We start from the raw sequence: 18468 nt of genomic DNA, 5'->3' as shown, positions 1-18468 counted from the left end.
CATAGCTAATTTTTAAATTTTTTGTAGAGATGGGGTCTCACTATGTTGCCCAGGCTGGTCTCAAACTCCTGGCCTCAGTGATCCTCCTACCTTGGCCTCCAAAGTGCTGGGATTACAGGCAAGAGCCACTGCACTGGGACCCTCTGTGTAGCTTTATTAACAGTAAGATGACACTTCAGCCAGGATGATTCTCCCATATGACAGAAGACTCTGGATAGAGTCCCAGCTGGTAAAACAAATGGACCTAATTCAAAGTCTGAAGCAGGTCCTTGCTACACTGTGCCTCCCTGTGTATAACCAAGATACCTCCCTTCTTTTTTCCTCAAAGCAGAAGTGAGTTTGGCTAAAAACGAAGGTCATTGTTCATAACTCCTTTGCTAAGCAAGACCGCCTAAGCCTAAATCCAAAGCCTTCTGCCCTCACCAGGCACAAAGGCATAGGCCCTGACTCAGTGTGTAAGTTGCACCCTTCGGGTTGGGGCCAGCTCTCTGCAGGTTCCAGCATCACAAAGCTGAACTGTGTCTGCAAATATCTCCCTTCACACCCTGACCTCATTCCCCATTTCACTGGTTCATTGATCCTTTGTGTGTGACTGGGAAGATTCACCCTCACCTCCACCCCAACAAGGCGAGTGTAAACAAGTTGCTTCCTGGTCCTCTGTAGAAAACAGTGCCAATCACTGAACCATGAGAACTTGCGGTCTGCGAGTCAACCCCAAGGAGTCGTGGGCATCAGCTCCAAGCTATTAATGACAGCTGAACAGACAGAGAACTCTCTCTGTGCCAGTCTGCACTGAGTACTGTCCATGCTTGTCTCATGTTCCTCATGAGAACCTGAGAGGGAACTGTTACTCCCCTTTGATGGATGAGGACACCGACGTACTGAAAAGTTAAGTGACCGGCCCAAGGTCACCCAGCTAGTAAACAGTGGAGCTGGTTTCCAACTCTCCCAGTCTGACTCCAGAGAGAGACTCTCCTGACCATTCCATGGCCGAGAGTGCATCCGTTCAGGCTATCATCTTGCCGGATGTAAAAAAGATTTCATGGGAGTGGATGGACCCCTTGGGGTAATGTCCTCTCATGACACATTTATTAATGTCTTTAAGCCTAACAGCAATAACAATAATAATATCCATCTCAACAGTCACTGTGAATATTAAATTAGATGATGCCTGTAAAAAGGCTTAGCACAAAGTCTAGCCCTTGGTAAGTGATCTGTAACTGTCAGCTCGAACTCCCTGATGTGAATATGGGAGTGGATTTGCAGTGCTTTACAATGGCTACCACAGAAAACAGTCTGCCCTATAGCATATCTGATGCAGATATGGTATGAATTAAATTGGTCAGCAAGATCTGTTGATTCAGCCTCCTGTACAGCTCATAAATCCTCTTCCCTATTTAGCAGTAGCAACGTTCCGGAACTGTCTGTTCCCGTGCTTTCCTTCCTAAGGCTGAGGCAGCAGCAGTGAGAGGGAAAGAGGCTTTGGGGCCTTCAGGCCTGTATTTGGTGCCGGCTTCTCCACTTCTTGGCTGTGTGACTTTAGGTAGCCCTCTTCCCATCTGCAAACCTCAACTTCCTGACAGATAAGATGAGGAGAATGATGCCCGCTTCACAGGTAGAGGGGAGAGTAAAATGAGAAAATGTACATAAAACTTCTGATGCTGCATCTGGCCCACAGTTGATACCAGTGTAGCAGATTTTGTTTTCCAAAGTGGGCACGGCAGTGTTTCTGGTCCTGTGTGCTTTTCTGGAACCTTGCCATTTTCATGAAATGAGATGAAGTTTATCCCCCAATCCTCATCTCTCAAGCCCAGACGAGCCTTTCTAACTACCTTTGCAGTAGTTGTGGCAGAAGTGAGGCTGAGTGATTTCTGAGGCTAGGTCATGAAAGGAGAAAGCTCCTGTCTTATGTCCTCTCAATATGTCCCTTTGACACCCTGAGCTATCAAGCAGCAAGTCTGGCTTCCCTGGACTATGCCAGAGGGACACTGAGAAGAGACCACAATGAGCAGAGATGCCCCAGGACCCGCTAGTGTTCTAACCACTGGTCTTTGAGCCACCACAGTGGGGCCCAGAAGAGATGAACTACCCCCATCAAGCCCTGCTCAAATAGCAGTTATAAGCAAAATAGAGGCATCTGTACATGTTCCCTCTGCCCTCCAGCTTCAGCCCCATTTCCCTTCTCATTCTTCCAAGTTCAACCCAATGTCACCTGCTTTTCTATTTTCCCACTCCTTAGTCCAACAGAACAGTCTGTACATCTCATGAGTTTGACACTAAACATCATACTGTGGACCTTTCTCATCTTTTTGCTTAGACTGTGAGCTTCTGGAGGGTCAGGCACAGCATCTTATTCATCTTTGCACCCTTCAACTAACATAATGAGAATGTTAAACTAATTTTGTGTGTGTGTGTGCGTGCGCATGCTACTTTTGTTTCTCAGTATGTATTATTTACATCACGAATTGTGATGCCTTGTACATTTTTCAAATGTTGAGATTCCTATGGAACCAGGTGCTACTTGTGGTCCCAAGTAACCTGGATTGATCAGACTGTGACAGGTAGCATCTCTCCAACCCTGTATCTCAGAAGCAAAGGAACTGCATTTGCCATCAGTTCTGTTATCCCTGGGAAAGATCCCCTCTATTTTCATCTGCCACCTTGCTGCCATGGCCATTCAGATCTCAGCCCTGATGTAAAGTCAAGGGTTTCAAGGTTGTCAAAGAATCTCAAAGCATTTTCTGCTGTGATCTCACAATACTGGGCCCACCCCTCCTGGGTCTGCCACTGGGAGAAATCCCAGCTTCTCAGCCTTGAACAATGGCTTTGTGGAATCAGTGGTTCAAGTAAGAACATGAAGCTCTTCTGAGGTGACTTCCTGGCCAATCTGGCCAAGCCTAACTTCTCAATTTATTGATCCACAGCCAGGGTAAGGTACAGGGCTCAGAAAAGACCCAGTGCCCACAAAACTTCAGCATAGATGGCTCGTTTTGCCCAGAAAGCACTAATGGGGCCACAAGAGGGCCACCTCTAATTGGCACTGCTGGCCTTCACCATGACCTTTAGAAAGCACCCAAGCTCTCTGTTCGCCTTTCTCCCTGTTATGTTAAAAGGAGTCATGACAGCCGTCCCTAGCTGTTTCTCCTGGCAGTGTGAATAGCATAAAACACATACCTGTGCTCTTTAGAAGAAAGGCATTATGCACAGGCTGGAGATGTTACTAAGTAAAGATTTCACATTCGTTGGCCACTCATTGAATGCCCAGTGTTACCCTATGGAAAACATGAAACAGGAGTGTATTTTTTGTTTGCTTGTTACAGAAGCCCTAATGCAGCGGGCTTTCATCTTCCCCTCCAGAACACTATAAAAGTCTTGACTGAGAGGCACGTAAGACTTAAAGAAATGGCTTCCTTTGCAGTTTCTGCTCATTACTTATGACTGATGTCCAATATTAGTTGTACATGCCTGACAAGTTGTACCATGTACCGAAGCCCCAGCCTGTGAATTTAGTGGAGATGAGGAGCAGTGATGCAACTAAAGATTTGTTACTAATCAAGGTATAAAGTATTGACACCTAAAATTTTTTTTAAGGTACAAAGTATGGTTACCACCTCCAACTAACCCTCTTCCAGGTAAAATTAGATTGAGATATTACATAGACTGGCAAGAGAGGAGGGCAGGAGACACCACTGGCTCTTTTGGAGGGCCTCTCTCAGTGGCTCTTCTGGAAAGGCTTGGACAAGACAGTAGATGGCCCCTGCTGGTGGCAATGGAATTCTCAGAGATAGAAGCAGGGAAAAGATTCAGTCTGGGTTCTCTAAATGTATCCAGTGTGAGACTTCCACCATGAAAACTTTGGTGGGGCCTCTCTCTGCTCCACCTGCAGTCAGGCTGTCCACAGTGCTGTCTCAGAGCTGGGGACTGCAGTACATGGCAGGGTACCATCAGCCAATTTCTCTCCAAATGCTGAGGGTGATGGGGGCTTGGTAGATATGTCCAGGGATCCTGGTATACATCCTGCATTAAGGACAAAGAGCAAATTGTCTATCATACTTGTGACCTCAATTAGACTTGAACATGGAGGTTGCATGATGCTGTGGAAACATCCTGACTTTTAGTGTCATCCAGTCCTGGGCTGAAATGCCACCCTGCTGCTTACTTGGGTAAGTATAGACCTTGGTAATCTGCTTACCCTCTCTGAATCTCACTGTCCTTGCTGTTGTAAGGACCAAATGCCACATTTGACATAAAATGCTTGGTGTACAGTAGAAAGTCAGTCCACTTCCCTGCCCCTCCTCTACCTTCAAGGCAGGATCACCACAGCATTCTTCATCATCTGGCTTCCCCGCAAGATCTCAAGTGTGCTGGGCACATAATAAATTTTCAGTAATAACCTGATGAGTGACTCATAAACTGGGCTTCTTTTTACAGGCTATTCCTAAAGCTAAATATTTGTAAAAATCTGATAGATGCTCTGCAGAATGAAAGTGCCAGGGACAAGGGAAGGATCAATGTCATCAACTCCCCAAACAAAGTCAAATTGGACTAGGGCTGAGTTGAATTATGCCAGGAAAATGTGTTCTCTAGGCCAAAGGGTAGGGCACTGGATGAAAAATTAGCCCCTCAGAGAGCTGACAGAGGGTTTCTGGATGGGAACAGAGCATTCCAGGCCAGACTGGGCTGAGCCACCAACTGGGGCCATGGTGTTGTTTAGTCCTTGGGATCCCAATGTCATCATGACAATCATCAATTTTTTTTAGTGCCTGGACAGGCGAATGGAAATGTTTTGATGCACTGGAGGAACTCAGGGCCAGCATTTGGCCAGGCCTGACTTATATATTACAAGTTGTGGTTGCTTTCTTAGGAGAGAAACAAAACATCTCCCCAGCTTCCCCTGCTCTTAGCTCTCCCTTAATTGCTGGGGAAATGCTGTGGGGAGCTGATGGTGGTGCAGGAGCACCCTCAAGTTTCAATAAGCTCCCTTTCCTCAACACAAAGGAACAGATACCACCATAAACCACAATGAGAGGGATCTACACATGCTGCTTGGGAAATCTGCCTATGACCTATTGTTGAATGAAAAAAGCAAGTTGTATGAGTAGCATGGTCATTCATCCATATCTACCTACTTGGTTTTACATACCTGTAGAGAAGCCTAGAAGGAAATTCTCCAAACTTAATAGAATTAATGGCTACATGCAGCAATTTAGAGGAGGTAGTAGCTTCTACTTTGTATTCTCCTCTATCATTTGTTTTAAAAACAAATATGCATTACTTGCACAATAATTTTTTACTTGAGGACCTCTACATCCAGTTTCCCTGACAACAGTAACTGAACATAGGCAGTAAGAAGCTTGGGAGAATTCAGTCAGTTCAACTTTTAATGAGCATCTACTCTGGATACAAGTCAGGGTTCCTACCCCAAAGAAATGAGCCGACAGACACTTGTGTACATAGTTCACTGTAATAGGAGCCTGGGGCAAGGGCTGGATTGACGGTATGATGCACGGCACTGTCATTTTAGACACATTACAACCCTTCTTACTAAATCCTTGGGGTTGACTCATTCAGTCAACACTCAAGCACCTGTGGTGTGCCAGGAACTGCATTAGGTGCCTGATTCACATTAATGAAGAAAACAGACATGGTACCTGCTGCATGATATCTTGCAAAAAAGAAAGTTTGCAGAAGTTTGACAACTTTCTTCATGCAACTCAGCTAATAATGGAAAAGGAGTAATTAATTTTGACCCTGGTGACCTCAAATACGTTCCTGAGAAAAGTGACATTTGAGGCTTACCTTTAAGAATGAGTTAGATTTGGACAGATAGAGAAGAGGGCATACCAACCCCAGGGACCTCATGGACAGGTACAGAAATGGAAACACACAAAGCAGACTATGGGCTGAGTGTGGCTCCTAGAGCGACTTGAAGGTAGGGGTAGAAAGGGAAGTGGACTGGGGTCAGACTGTGCAGGGCATGAATGCCATAGCTTTATCCTGAAGGCCACAGGAAGCTAATAATGTGGCAATTTCCCTCAAAAGAGTGACATTATCAGACATGCCTCTAGAAACTGAGGTTGGGGAAGAACAGTGCGGTCTAGAGGCTCTAGAGCCAATCTATCTGGGCTTGAATCCCAGCTCTGCCACTCACAAGCTCCAGGACTTTGGGCAAGAGGCTTAACTTCCCTGCTTCTTAGTTTGTCCATCCGTACAATGGAGCTATGCTAATAGTGATTGTAAGAATTCAATGTGCTAATATAGGAAAAGCTCACAGGAGGTTAGGTGCATAACAACAATGAATAAATGTCATTATTACTCCTGTTTCTCTGGATAGAGTAAGAAGAGATGGTAGAGAGGAACCTACTGTAATTGTCCATGTGAGACATGAAGTCTTGAACGAAAGCCATGGGGATAGAGAAAATGAAAGTACAGAAGCAACGTGGGAGGGCGGAATGGGCAAGAACAGGTGACCAGCTAGCTAAATGAGAGAGCAGGGGAGGAGCCCAAGGTGACTGGGATCCCTAGCAGAGATGACTGAGTAGATGGCACAGAAGCAGAACTGTAAATATGGAAGGGAAGGCATCAAGGTTCAGGTGATCAAGAAACCAGGCACAGCTGCCTGTCAGGTACAATCAAGGATTTTATTAGATGGCCAGACATTTCCATTTTATACTCAGCATTCCTGGACCACAAGTTCTGTGGCTTTACAATGTACCTGAGGAAAACCAAGAGCAGGCCCCTAGCCCCAGTGCGGACCTGACACAGCTTCTGCCTGTTGGTCCCTTCTCCACCATGCTGCCAACCAGGTGAGTGTTAATAAACAAAGTCTAGCAGGTAAAAATTAAGTATACATCTCACAGACCAAAGCCACTGATCCAGTCTGTCAGTATATGCCTTTGGCTGAAAAAAAAAAGTCACATTTCCAAAAAGAACCTCAGTGATGTTTTTTCAATTAGCCATCTGCTTACCAATTCTCTTTAGAATGATTAAATAAACAAACACAAGAAAACAAACAAAAAACCCCAACTAAAGTCAAAGGCAACAATTCAGTGCAGAGAGAGAGTGGAGGCTTTAGAAATGAGCTGGACTGATTTCTACTGCAGAGCCAAGTGCACACTCACTTCTCTTGAGTCTTTTCCTCATTTGACATGCAGGGGTAATAATGTCCCATAATACCTACCTCTGGGGTTCTTAAGACAAAGTATTATTCCAAAGCCGACTCAATAAAACTTAGATCCTGCCTCCCTTGCACATTCAGAGCGGCAAAAACCATCAGGACACAAAGTTAGGCATTGTTAGTTTCTAACAATAAGACTACACTTAATATTACCATACTCCAAAGCACTCAACGATGTAGTCTATGATCCTTATACTATCTGTATACACATGATGAGTCTCCAAAAACTTGAGAAGAGTCACCCTTTGATGGAACTCCACATTAGATACAGAGGGTTTCCCAGGTTCCCATAAACTCCAGGTTCAATTAAAAAAATCATCTGTATATCTCCCAATATTCCAAAAAGAGGAACTTTGAGGATGACAGACTCACCAAGAGAGGGAGTCCTGGCTCAGCTGGAACGGTTTTTAGATGTCTGCCTGCCAGAAACAGGCAGATAAAAGAAGCACATCAAAGACACACTGTCGTGCTTGATAAAAAGGCAACAGAAACAGTAAACCATAACGCCATTCTTCAATGACAGAAAGCTTATTTTGACAACACAGAACTTTAAGAAAGGAATTTCATCGCTTCTGATTTATTTTCCATTTGTGACCTAGTTCCTTATCATGATGCACCTGGGCAACTTAAAAGGCATTGCTATCTCTTGGTTCCTGAGGCCCCAGCCCAGATGTCAGAATGGAGGCCAGTGTTCCTTCAGGGCACAGACATGTACCACTTGGAATGACTATACAGAACTGCTGGGACTGGGGACTTCTCTCCTGCGATGTACAAGGGGCCGAGAGAAAGGTCAGAGCTCAGGGGGTGCCTAGCATGATGTACATGTGTGGGATCAGCATGGAAAGGTGACAACCTGGAAGGGTCATCCAAACCCTAAATGTAGTCCTCCTGCTGTCTTCCTCAAGTCATCCTGACAGGTGGAGACTGTGGAGCTACAAGGGTTCATTTTACAGGAATTGAGTCATATTTGCATGCGGGCAGAGATGGCACTCCCTGCAGAGGATTCTTCAGGGTGGAAGCAGGACAGACAAGAAGCCAAGCAGACAGGAGCATGAGCTCTCCTGCCTCCCAGCACCCACCCACCTCTCACATGCCAGTGCCTGGGCTCTGCATCACGTAGACCTGCCATCTTTTGCACATTATTTGCCCAAGATTGTCTGAGTTTCAGTCTCCTGGGGTTTAAAGTGGGGATGATGACGAGTTGTGATTAAAGAAGATAATGCATATAAATCACACCAATGATTTCTGGGGGGCTAGAGATGCATCCTTCACATTCTCCCAGAGCTCACATCTAGGAAGCTTTTCCTATGCTAGGACTGGGGGTGGGTGAGAAGGAGAGAGGCTTCTGCTGAAAGAGCATCACCAAAAAATAAACAGCAGGGACCACCCTCTCTTAAACACAGTGATCCCAGGGGAGGGGCCTTCACATAGAGATTCTCATGCGTCCTACTCTGTTCTGCATTAGTCCCCGAGGCTCCTGGCTTGGATTTCACCCATTTACCATGTGACTCCTTTCCACCAAAGCCCCACTTTTTTCTCGTGTGCCCCAAGATGCTAACAAAACAGCTCCCATCTCCCATTTCCGTCCTTACATTCAGAGGCATGGCTGACTCCAGGCTGCCTGGGTGAATTCCTGAGACAGCCAGTTTACAGTGATCATTTGCAGGCTCTTAATTGAGGAACCCCCAAAAGTGGACACTCACATGTATGTGTTCACTCACATGTGATCAAAGTGGACACCAGGGCCCACAGTCTCCCTGTATTTCCTTTCTCCTTATTTGTCTGGAGGAGCCGGGAGTGGGCGGGCTGCAAGCTGCGGTGGTCTGGATGATTCATTTCCTCCTCAGAGTCAAGAGCTGTGTGTTGGTGTCAGCGTGAGGCCCACAAGAGGGGAGCTGAGGGCCTCTGAAGCAAAACAGTAAGTGGAGTAAAATGAAATGAAACATTTATTGAGCACCAGTTCATAAGTTCTTTAAGGAAGAAAAGAGCAAGCAAGAGGAAAGAGCCATTTTATCCATTTATTATGTACAATATTAAGGCACAAGTTTAAGCAGCAAAGAAGAGGAAAATCTTTGGCTGACCAACAGCATCAATATTTGCTGTGGGGGACTGGCAGTGTTCTTGGACTCCCCACACTGGTACACAGACCCATCTGGCTATACAGCCATGTACACCACCCCTCAACACAGAATGGCAATACAAAGATGCCAGACATTAAAGCCAGATACCAGAGTCTGCTGGGAAGAGCCTGGCATGAGCACAGCACACTGCCACCAAGCACAGCGATGCATACACACAGAGCAGGTGGGAGGGCAGTGGCAGCAGGAGGGCTGAAATCAGGCGCCCATGCTTGCCCTTGGTGCACAGAATTTTACACAATTCTGTAAGTGCTCATGGAGGAGGAGGCTCCCTGTTCCTCCTCAAAAGGAAAAAAAAAAAAAACACCTTGATTCAATTAAAACCAATGTGGATATATTTGCTTACATTTTGTTTTGTAATAAATACTTACAGGTGTCTCTATGTGAACAGACTCCTAGGCACAATCACATGTAAACACAACACTGGGCATCCAGGCTTTGGGAGCTGATACAAGAAAATGCTGCATATGTACTTCAATATAGAGAGAGCAGTATTCTAATTCTGTGAAGAAGCAAAGTTTCATGACAAACACCCCGTCACATCATAACATGACAACAGCATGCACTAAAGTAAACATGGTTTTACAGAATACCTACCCGACGTTTATATTAATGAATATGCACTTATGTCTGTAGTGTATGCAGAGATGTGAACACATAGGAGGCATGGCAAGACAATCAGTTTTCAAAAATCTGTGTGCTAATGAGGACGGTCCTCCCTTGAAGTGGACAATTTGAGAGGCTCTGAGTCCAGAGACTCATTCCAAGAAATTTCTTAGGGATTTTTTTTAAGAAACAAAAATGGTCTGACTTACCTTAATTGCCATCTTTATTTGTCCGACTGTGCTATAAAGTACTTGAGATTATTTCCAGAACTTAAATCCATCCTCAAAGGAGGAAGATTTCTCATCTCTAAGGGGAAACCAAAGGAAGGTGCCAAGCCCTGAAGGCCATTCTAATAGAGGAGTTCCCAAGATCTTTTTACTTGGTAGCACTATAGCCAATCTGCACATAGTCTCCCAAAAGACACTGTTTAAGGAGGGTGGGGTGACATGAAACACTTTGATCTTCTGTATGTTAAGAAAAGAAATTCCCACAAACAACCCTATAGTCATACCTCATATGTATACACTCACTTATACACATGTCTTTAAATACCATTAAATTACTAAGTGAGGAAAGGGTATATTACTTAAACAGAAAAATTGCTTGTTTGTTCCAGGAGAAATTCACTTTCTGAAATGCTAACTTTTGCATTCCCTTAGCTGATCAACTTCTGGTAACTTCTTAATTACTTTGCCTATCTCCCATGGAGCCACATGTCAGAGGCAAACCCATTAAACAATCGTCACATCTAATGAAGACATTTTAAACACTTTAATTACTTGAACAACAACAAAAAAGAAACAAAACATTTATAAAGCATGTACCATGGCTGCCTCAGGTTTTAGGATGTGGAGAAGTCAATGGTAGGCTGGATACTCTGTGACTACTTAAAGCCTTACTCATTTAAAAACATTTGTGGGACCTCACTGACTATGGCCATGGTACTTCTTTGCTTAAGAGGAGTGCAAGATCATTCAGAGAACACAGAGAAGCATGTCCACTTAACTCCAGTGCAGACACGGGGCAATACTCTGGTTTTGAAAAACACATCTATTTGCTCGGCGTAACTCCCTGCAGTCTAAGCATGAGCCCCCTGCCTCAAAAGCTTTTAATGCCCCAATCTATTATCCACTGCTTTCTAGGTCCACAGCCCCACGTGAAGTCTGTTTCCCTAAGTCTCTGGGACTCAGGCCGGTGGGGAGAATTTCCCACTCTGTCAGCACCTGGCATGAAGGTGCTACAGCCACTGCAGCATAAGGATGCACACCCAGGTGAAAACAAACAGGAGTAATGACTGGCTGCTCTGCACCGGACATTCTGAGCACCTCCTGCCTGAGTAACAGACACACTGAATTCTCTGTTCCACATTCAAAACTAATTTGGTGCAACTGTTTCGGTATCTATGCCAAGCCTTGTGGAGTCAAACTCATACATGAGTTCCAAAGAGCAACTCCAGAAGACTTCACCCAGAAGAGCTCCACCACTGCCTGCTCTCCCAACCAAAGCCTGAGGGGGCCAAGGCAGCCCTGCCCTGCGTGCATGGTTAGAATATGCTGAACTCCACATTACCATTGGCTGCCAGCTTCTGGGAAGCACAGAAAATGCTGAGAGAAGAAAACGCTAAGAAAGTGTTCTGCACATGCTGTGAAAGTTTTGGAAAATAATGTGTTTTTCTTGGCAGCTTAGCTATAGGGACCTGCAGACAGTAACAGTTCTTATGCACAGAACCACCTACTTAGTGAAACGCTAGCGTCAGAGACCTGACTCCAACTTCTCAAATTCCATATAATATCCTGGCAGCACACAGAAACTGACAGACAACACAGTCTAGGGTGAAGCAGAACAACGCTGGCATACCGTCTCATGAAGCCAGAGCCTCTCCCCTTCACCCTGAGACAGGACACTCAAGTTCTATAATCAGGCGCCACTGGGCAAGTTTGAAGTCCAGGTCTCTGGGAAGTGCAGAAGTATTTTGTAAGTACAGTTTGCAGCTGTGCTTTTGGTGGAACACAATAATTTGCATCTGTGCCTAGCATTTATAGGCAATTCTATGAGTTCTGGGCTTAGTCCTATTTCTTAGGCTCTGAGATGTGTGATAGCTCTCTCTCTCTCTCTCTCTCTCTCTCTGTGTGTGTGTGTGTGTGTGTGTGTACACTACGCATGTGCACACACATCACAGATGGAGATAGAGATTGCCAAGGTGCAGTGCCACATGTTAGAGGATGCAGAGCCCAGCGCCTCTCCAAACTTTGTTTTAAATCATCCTAGCTTCTCCTGGCTGTGAGATTTCAGGAAGGGACTTAACCTTTCTGAGCCCATTTCTTCATCAGTGAAATCAGAATAATAAGTTCACCCGCTGTACTGCAGGTGGGTTAAGGACTAATTAAAAGGTGCTTACTACACTGTTGGCATACAATTGGCTCTAGAAAATACAGCTAGCATTATTTTTTCTGAAAATCTGTTTAAGATACTGTAAGCTGCCCAGAACTCAGAGCAGATGCTCAGTATATGGCCGGACTTCAGGAAAGCTATGACAATGAAACTATTTAGTGCCCTGGCTTGGCAGGAAATTTCCCATAGAAGAAGGCATTTTAAAGCTATAGATCTTGTTCTTAAGGAATGGTCTTGGTAGCTTAAGAGAAAAAAAAAATATTGTCAAAGTCCACAGTACAACACACTTGAAATCCTGAAACATGGCAGTGTGTTCATTTGTTTTCTGACAATTAAAACACTTGGCAGTTCAGGGGGACCTCAAAGAGTGAGTGAGTCTTATGCCTGATTGGGGCAATGAGGTGTCTGGGGCATGAAGACCAGGCTTTGGGAGAAACGGCTGGGTCTCTCACTCTAACCTATGTCTAAGGGAGGCAGCCCAAGCTTGGGGTGGCCCAGACCTAAGGACATTCTGATTCCAGTTTATGTTGGTCCATCCCCAACATAACCTGGGGTCAGAATGTCCTTAAGAGAGTTAGCTGCCACGTCCTAACCTCACCCACTATGAAACGTGGTGGGAACAGAGATTAGGATGGGATCTCTCTGCCTTCTCCCCACCCAGGTCCATCCTCGACCCTTTCCCCCACGGATGAGGCTTCCTGTGCCCTCTTCCCATACCCTAGGGCAGGCGTCCCCAAACTTTTTACACAGGGGGCCAGTTCACTGTCCCTCAGACCGTTGGAGGGCCGCCACATACTGTGGTCCTCTCACTGACCACTAATGAAAGAGGTGCCCCTTCCTGAAGTGCGGTGGGGGGCCAGATAAATGGCCTCAGGGGGCCGCATGCGGCCCGTGGGCCGTAGTTTGGGGACGCCTGCCCTAGGGCATGGGGTGAGCTCAATGCTCAGCCTCTCAGAGCTCCTCAGTTTCCCCCGTCTGCACAACGTGTACTCTGATGCTCAGTGTGAGACTAGAGGAGGTGATGAGCAGGTGGCACAATGTGCAGTGCCTCCGACAAAGCAGAGCTCCAGAGGGCTGCTTCCCACTCCTCTGTCATACTGGGTGGCACAGAGGCTGGCCAAAGCCACTCATTTCTTCCCTCCCCTCTCCAGTCTATACCTTTTCTTCCTTCTATCATCTGAATTTGGAAAGGCTGTAACTTCACCAAGGTTACACACCCAGAACCAGTCCTAAAATAAGCTACCCAAGCAAAGTTCCCTGAATAGCACTGTCTTGAGTGTTTCATTTAGAAGGTACTTGGAAAAGGTACCCCCTTTTTTTCTTCCTTGAAGCAAGCATGAGGAAAGGGAACTGGGAAAACACTGATCCAAGATGACCTGGAGGGACAGAAACATCAGGACCCTGTAGGAGCATGTCTCTGATGGCCTGATGTGTTTCTCCTCTTTTCTAATCCAGCACCTCCTAGATTTGTAAAGGAAGCCAATGTCTGAAGAGTTGAACATGCAATGTCACAGAAGAGGTATAGGACCCATCACCTAACACACTCCTGGCTCTTTCCGTGGCACTTCTGCCTCACTTTGAATAAACTGCCTCAAAACTGAAATCCTGAAAAACCTGACTGACCACACTGTATATACTCTGACCTGGTAGGTTACAAAAGAAGTTCACAACAGAGACAACCTGGGGCCAGGTCTCACTGCTGATCGAGAGCAAGCAGAAGTGTGCACGGGGGAGGAAAGAGTGTGAATACACTCATGAGCTGCAACACAAGAAGGTATACGGGAGGCTGGTGAGATTCTGGAAAGCACTGAGACAACTGTAAATTGTCATCTGTTTCCTGGAGTGCTGTCTTAAGTCTTCTCCAACAGAGCAATGGAGTTTGGAAATGTCAAGCTCCTTGCAAGAGAGCTGATGTGAGAGACAAAAAAAGCAAGTGTCATGATCTTAATGCAAGATGTCACAGGGACCCACAGAATCTCCTGCCTCCTCAAAGCTTACTTAGTTCACAGTCTGAATGAGGTTCAAAGCTGCAACCCAGCTGCAAAAATGTGAAGTAGCCAAGAAGCTGGCACATGGCTTTGTCCTGCTGGTCACTATCAAACACAGCAGGAATGATGACAGGTACTGCTTTCATAAATCCCATACCTAAGGAAGTCTGCTATGTCTTATTAAAAAGAAAAAAAATAAAGGAACAACAAAAAATAAAATTAAAGACTGTAAAGCAGAGACAGAGCTGAACTCAGAAGTCAGGATGGATGAGGACCAAGACCATAATCCATCCTGCTTAGAAAACACTGCAGAATTCAGAAAAGCTAAGAAGTCCAATAATCTCTTGAAAATCCAAACCAAACAGGTAATTAGGTGAAGACCACCTTTCAAATCCCCCTCGCCCTCCATGCTCCTTCTCACTGCCACACTCACACACAAGGGACACTCCATGGTTGGCACAGGCGACACTGCATTATGCCAAGACAGGCCCTCAAAATTTCTCGGAGGCTCTTAAACCAAACATGCTAAGAGGCAAGGAGAATGGGGGTATTCCAAGGAGGATCCACATTTGGGTTTATCTGTTTGTAATTAGAGAATAGGGGTACACAGGCCCTCCCCAAGAGATATATTTTCAGTACAATGAAAAATTCCATTTCCTATTTCTTAACTTTGTTTGCAAACCTACATGCCTCTTCTCTCTTCCACTATGTCCAATAAAATCCATTGCGTTCTCTTCTACCTTCAGTCACGTAGGTCTCCTGTTTTTGTGTTGAACATTTATGAAATGTGTTCTTATGAGTCTGAAATCTTTATCAGTTGAAATCATTCCTGATTTCCCATCTACGACCTTCTAGATCTTTCTTCTTTCTCTGCCACTTTCCTTGTTTGTCAATGTTGTGTTCTGAAATTCCACAGGGATGGCAGTTAGATGAGGACTTCCATCATCTCTCCGTCGGGGAACTCGGGCTTGTGCAGCAAGCTGCTGACCCGGCCTCTGTGGTCAGGCGACTTTCCGTGGCCAGGAGAGTTCTCTGCCAAATAGAGGGGAAACATCAACTGCCCATTCCACAGGAGGGGTACAGGCTTTCCCAGCTCTCTAGAATGGACCCACGTCCAATACCACTGCACACCCAGGATTCTCACCATAGTGTATGTGAGATGATCCAGCCCCACAGCGGGAACATGCAGAATGACTGGGTCAGGATTCAGACACAAATACAAACAAGGATGGTTATAGGAGAGGTTTCAGAGGGTGAGGATGACAGTGGCACTCTGTGCAGGAGCCCCTCACACCCTCTACTCAAAACCTTCAGGTGCATATTCTGAGCCAGGCACTTTTTACATGTTCTCTGGCTTACTCAGAAAAGAATTACATCTTTAAAAAGTGGCAACATTGTATTTACTTGTCTACTTTGAAAGGTGAAAATAAACAACCCCCTTGGAGGAAACCTTTAACTTAGGCCCCACATGGCCTATACCTCCTCAAAAGAATTCCTGAAAAGGGAGGTCCCCATGACCATGATTAGTGCAAAGCCAGGTCTGTTCTTACCCAGGACACTTCAGGACTCACTGCAAGGCTCACCTCTCCCAAGCTGTCCTCCCTTAAATATTTTAAACAGCTTATTCATCCTGGCCCAAGTGCTGTGTCACAAGTTAACAGACTCTGCAGCTCAATCGATTTTCTCCTTCCACTGGGATGTCCTCCACTGAGGCCAGAATCCCTGGCAAGTCAGCGCCCCTAAGGCAACAGTGAACTTGTGCTTTTGATGTACCCGATGCCTTATTCTGGCTCCCAAACATACTGGAGGGCGTTCAGTACCTATCATCCCTCAGAATCTGTTGTCACTCCTTCTGGGGAAGGGTTAGTTAAAAAGCATGCATTGCCATGGTAGTCTCGAGCTGTGCACTCATTTCAAATAGTAATAAACTAGATGTGTCTATACGCATTTTATTCCCGTAATAAGAAAGGGCACACATGGCCTAAGTACATTAGGATAGCCACACTCATAAACATCCACACAGAGTAAGAGATGATGGGTGCTCCTGCTCCCTCTCTAGCTCAACAAAAGACTCTCAGGCCAGACAGTTCTCCAGTTTTCAGGGGTATCAAGGTGGGATAGCCCACATACCCAGTTTCTCTGCGGTCCCTTTGGCCGCTGGGTGTTTCAGGACGGGGCTGTGAGCAGGGGTCGTGCTCAGCCGGCCGCGGCTGGGGAGGGAAGCCATGTTGGGCCAGAAGAGCTCAGCACTCTTGTCGGTCTGTGTGCTGCTGTCCTTGCTGCCCGTCTTGGCGTGGGCACTGCTGGCTGCCGTGGTGGAGGCTGTGGGGGACAGTGCTGAGGCGGGCGGGGGTGGCGGCAGCGGGGTGGAGGCATGTTCGTAGTGCTCCTTCCCCAGCAGCAATCCTGAGGGCAGAGAACAGATTTTTCAATGACGTTCTTTTTTTTCTCCTTGTTTTTCTTTTTTCAAAAAACAAAAACAAAAACTAGTCTTAGAGATCTGTTCCTTGTTGACTTATGATTACTTCATTCATTCATTGATTCATTCACCAAGCATTTAATAAACACTTATTATAAGCCTGATAAAATGACAAATACTGAGTGAATAAAAAATGAAAGACCTAGTTCCCTTCCTAAAAAAGAAACCACAGGTTTTTGTTTTGTTTTGTTTTGTTTTGAGTGGAGAAGTAGGTGTCAAGTAAATGGATTATAATTTAATATATAAACTGTAGGATACAATTATTCACAGGGTGGTATGGAAGAACAGAGAAGTGCCAATTGCCAGAGCAGGGGGGTAGGGAGGTTCCTGCAAGTCTTTCTAGAGACCATGCTTGCTGTCCCCAAAGCAGCCCAGTGGGCTGGCCTGAAGCATGGCCGTGTGCTTAAGGAAAACTACAAGGCTTCCCTGGTCCTAGAGACGTTCCCATTGGCTTGCTGCTCTTCTGAATAGTTCACAATTCCACCCCACTCCTTGTAATGGATGGACGGTCTCCCAAAGGCCTAGGTTCAAAGATAAACATGCTACCTACATGTTTCTGCAGTGGAACTGTAGCCTCCAAGAAGCAGAAAGCCAGCCAGTCTCTTAGGAAAGGCTACTTAGCCCCTCTCCTTACCCCCTTCCCCAAGAGTAGTGAGGCTAGGATGGGGAAGAGGGCATGCTGGCTATGGAAAACAGAAGCATGGTGTGCAGAGGTGTCCATTTTCCTCAGAGCTTTCCTGGAAAGCTGGGCAGGAGGATAATTTTTTATTTTTAAATACAGAACATATGCAAGAAAGTGCCAGCACTCTAGAACACCAGACTACAGATACTGTGGTAAGCACAACCAAGTATTTGTCTTTTTATCTTGTAGATAGCCAGCAATTCATAACATATCTTTGCCAGGGTTGTTTAAAGTGCCCATTCATAACTTAGGGCAATTCAGTTTCTTAGAGGCAGTGCTTTTCAAAATGCAATGTGCATACCAATAACTTAGCTATATTGTTAAAAGGAAGACCTGATCCAGCAGCCAAGGCTTGGGATTCTGGATTTCTAAGAAGCTCCCCAATGGTGCTGGTGCCACTGGCCCACAGACCACAATGAGCAGCAAAAACCTTTGTCTGTGCTTCTAACATCATCTCACTTCATACTGCACGGCATTCCTGTGAGGCAGACCTTATCAACTATCTTACAGAAAAGGAAATGGAAGCTCAGAAAAACTAGCATCTCACAGCTAAGAAGCAGCAGAAATTGTATTCAAACCCAGCTGTATCTGACTTTGGAGTCCAACCTACACTCTTTCCACTTCATCGCCCAGACTGTGGAAACTCCAGAGTCTGCAGGATATCATTGTAGGGGATGACAAGTTGAATAAGTCACTAGCCAGCCATAGCTCCTGGGAGCCCGTGGACAATCAGGAAGATATCCATTGTCACCTCCACCTCCTTCCAGAGCCCATCGGGTAAGCAATGGTGACAGCATGGGGGGACCTCTGCAGTCGCCCATGAACCTGCCTCATCCCCTCAGCGAGTCCCTCCCTGTGTTTGTGACATGTAGACACCAATGACAACAATGAGGAGGAATATCACTGCAGGGAACATAGCAGCTCTTCCTTTAGACAAGTCCTCTGGCTCCTAGGCCTGGTTTAGACATGCCAGGTCCTTGGGGATACAGGCATAGACACCAGAGATG

General features: G+C 45.8%; 1 protein-coding gene across 6 annotated transcripts in view; it reads right to left on the bottom strand.

Moving 5' to 3' along the window:
- Window positions 1–9105: 9105 nt before the first annotated feature.
- AMOTL1 (angiomotin like 1) overlaps window positions 9106–18468 on the bottom strand; it is a 170431-nt gene continuing 161068 nt past the window's right edge. For all 6 annotated transcript variants that reach the window (XM_039471276.2, XM_010332952.3, XM_010332953.3 and 3 more), the window contains 2 exons: window positions 16431–16706; window positions 9106–15332 (listed from right to left, as the gene is read on the bottom strand). In XM_039471276.2, the coding sequence (XP_039327210.1) occupies window positions 15226–15332; window positions 16431–16706 (383 nt within the window). In that variant the 3' untranslated portion in view covers window positions 9106–15225. The remainder of the gene's footprint in view (window positions 15333–16430; window positions 16707–18468) is intronic.

The sequence above is a fragment of the Saimiri boliviensis genome, chromosome 6, assembly GCF_048565385.1.
Source record: "Saimiri boliviensis isolate mSaiBol1 chromosome 6, mSaiBol1.pri, whole genome shotgun sequence".
Classification (NCBI taxonomy): Eukaryota; Metazoa; Chordata; class Mammalia; order Primates; family Cebidae; genus Saimiri; species Saimiri boliviensis.
This window is presented reverse-complemented; position numbering and strand designations above follow the sequence as displayed.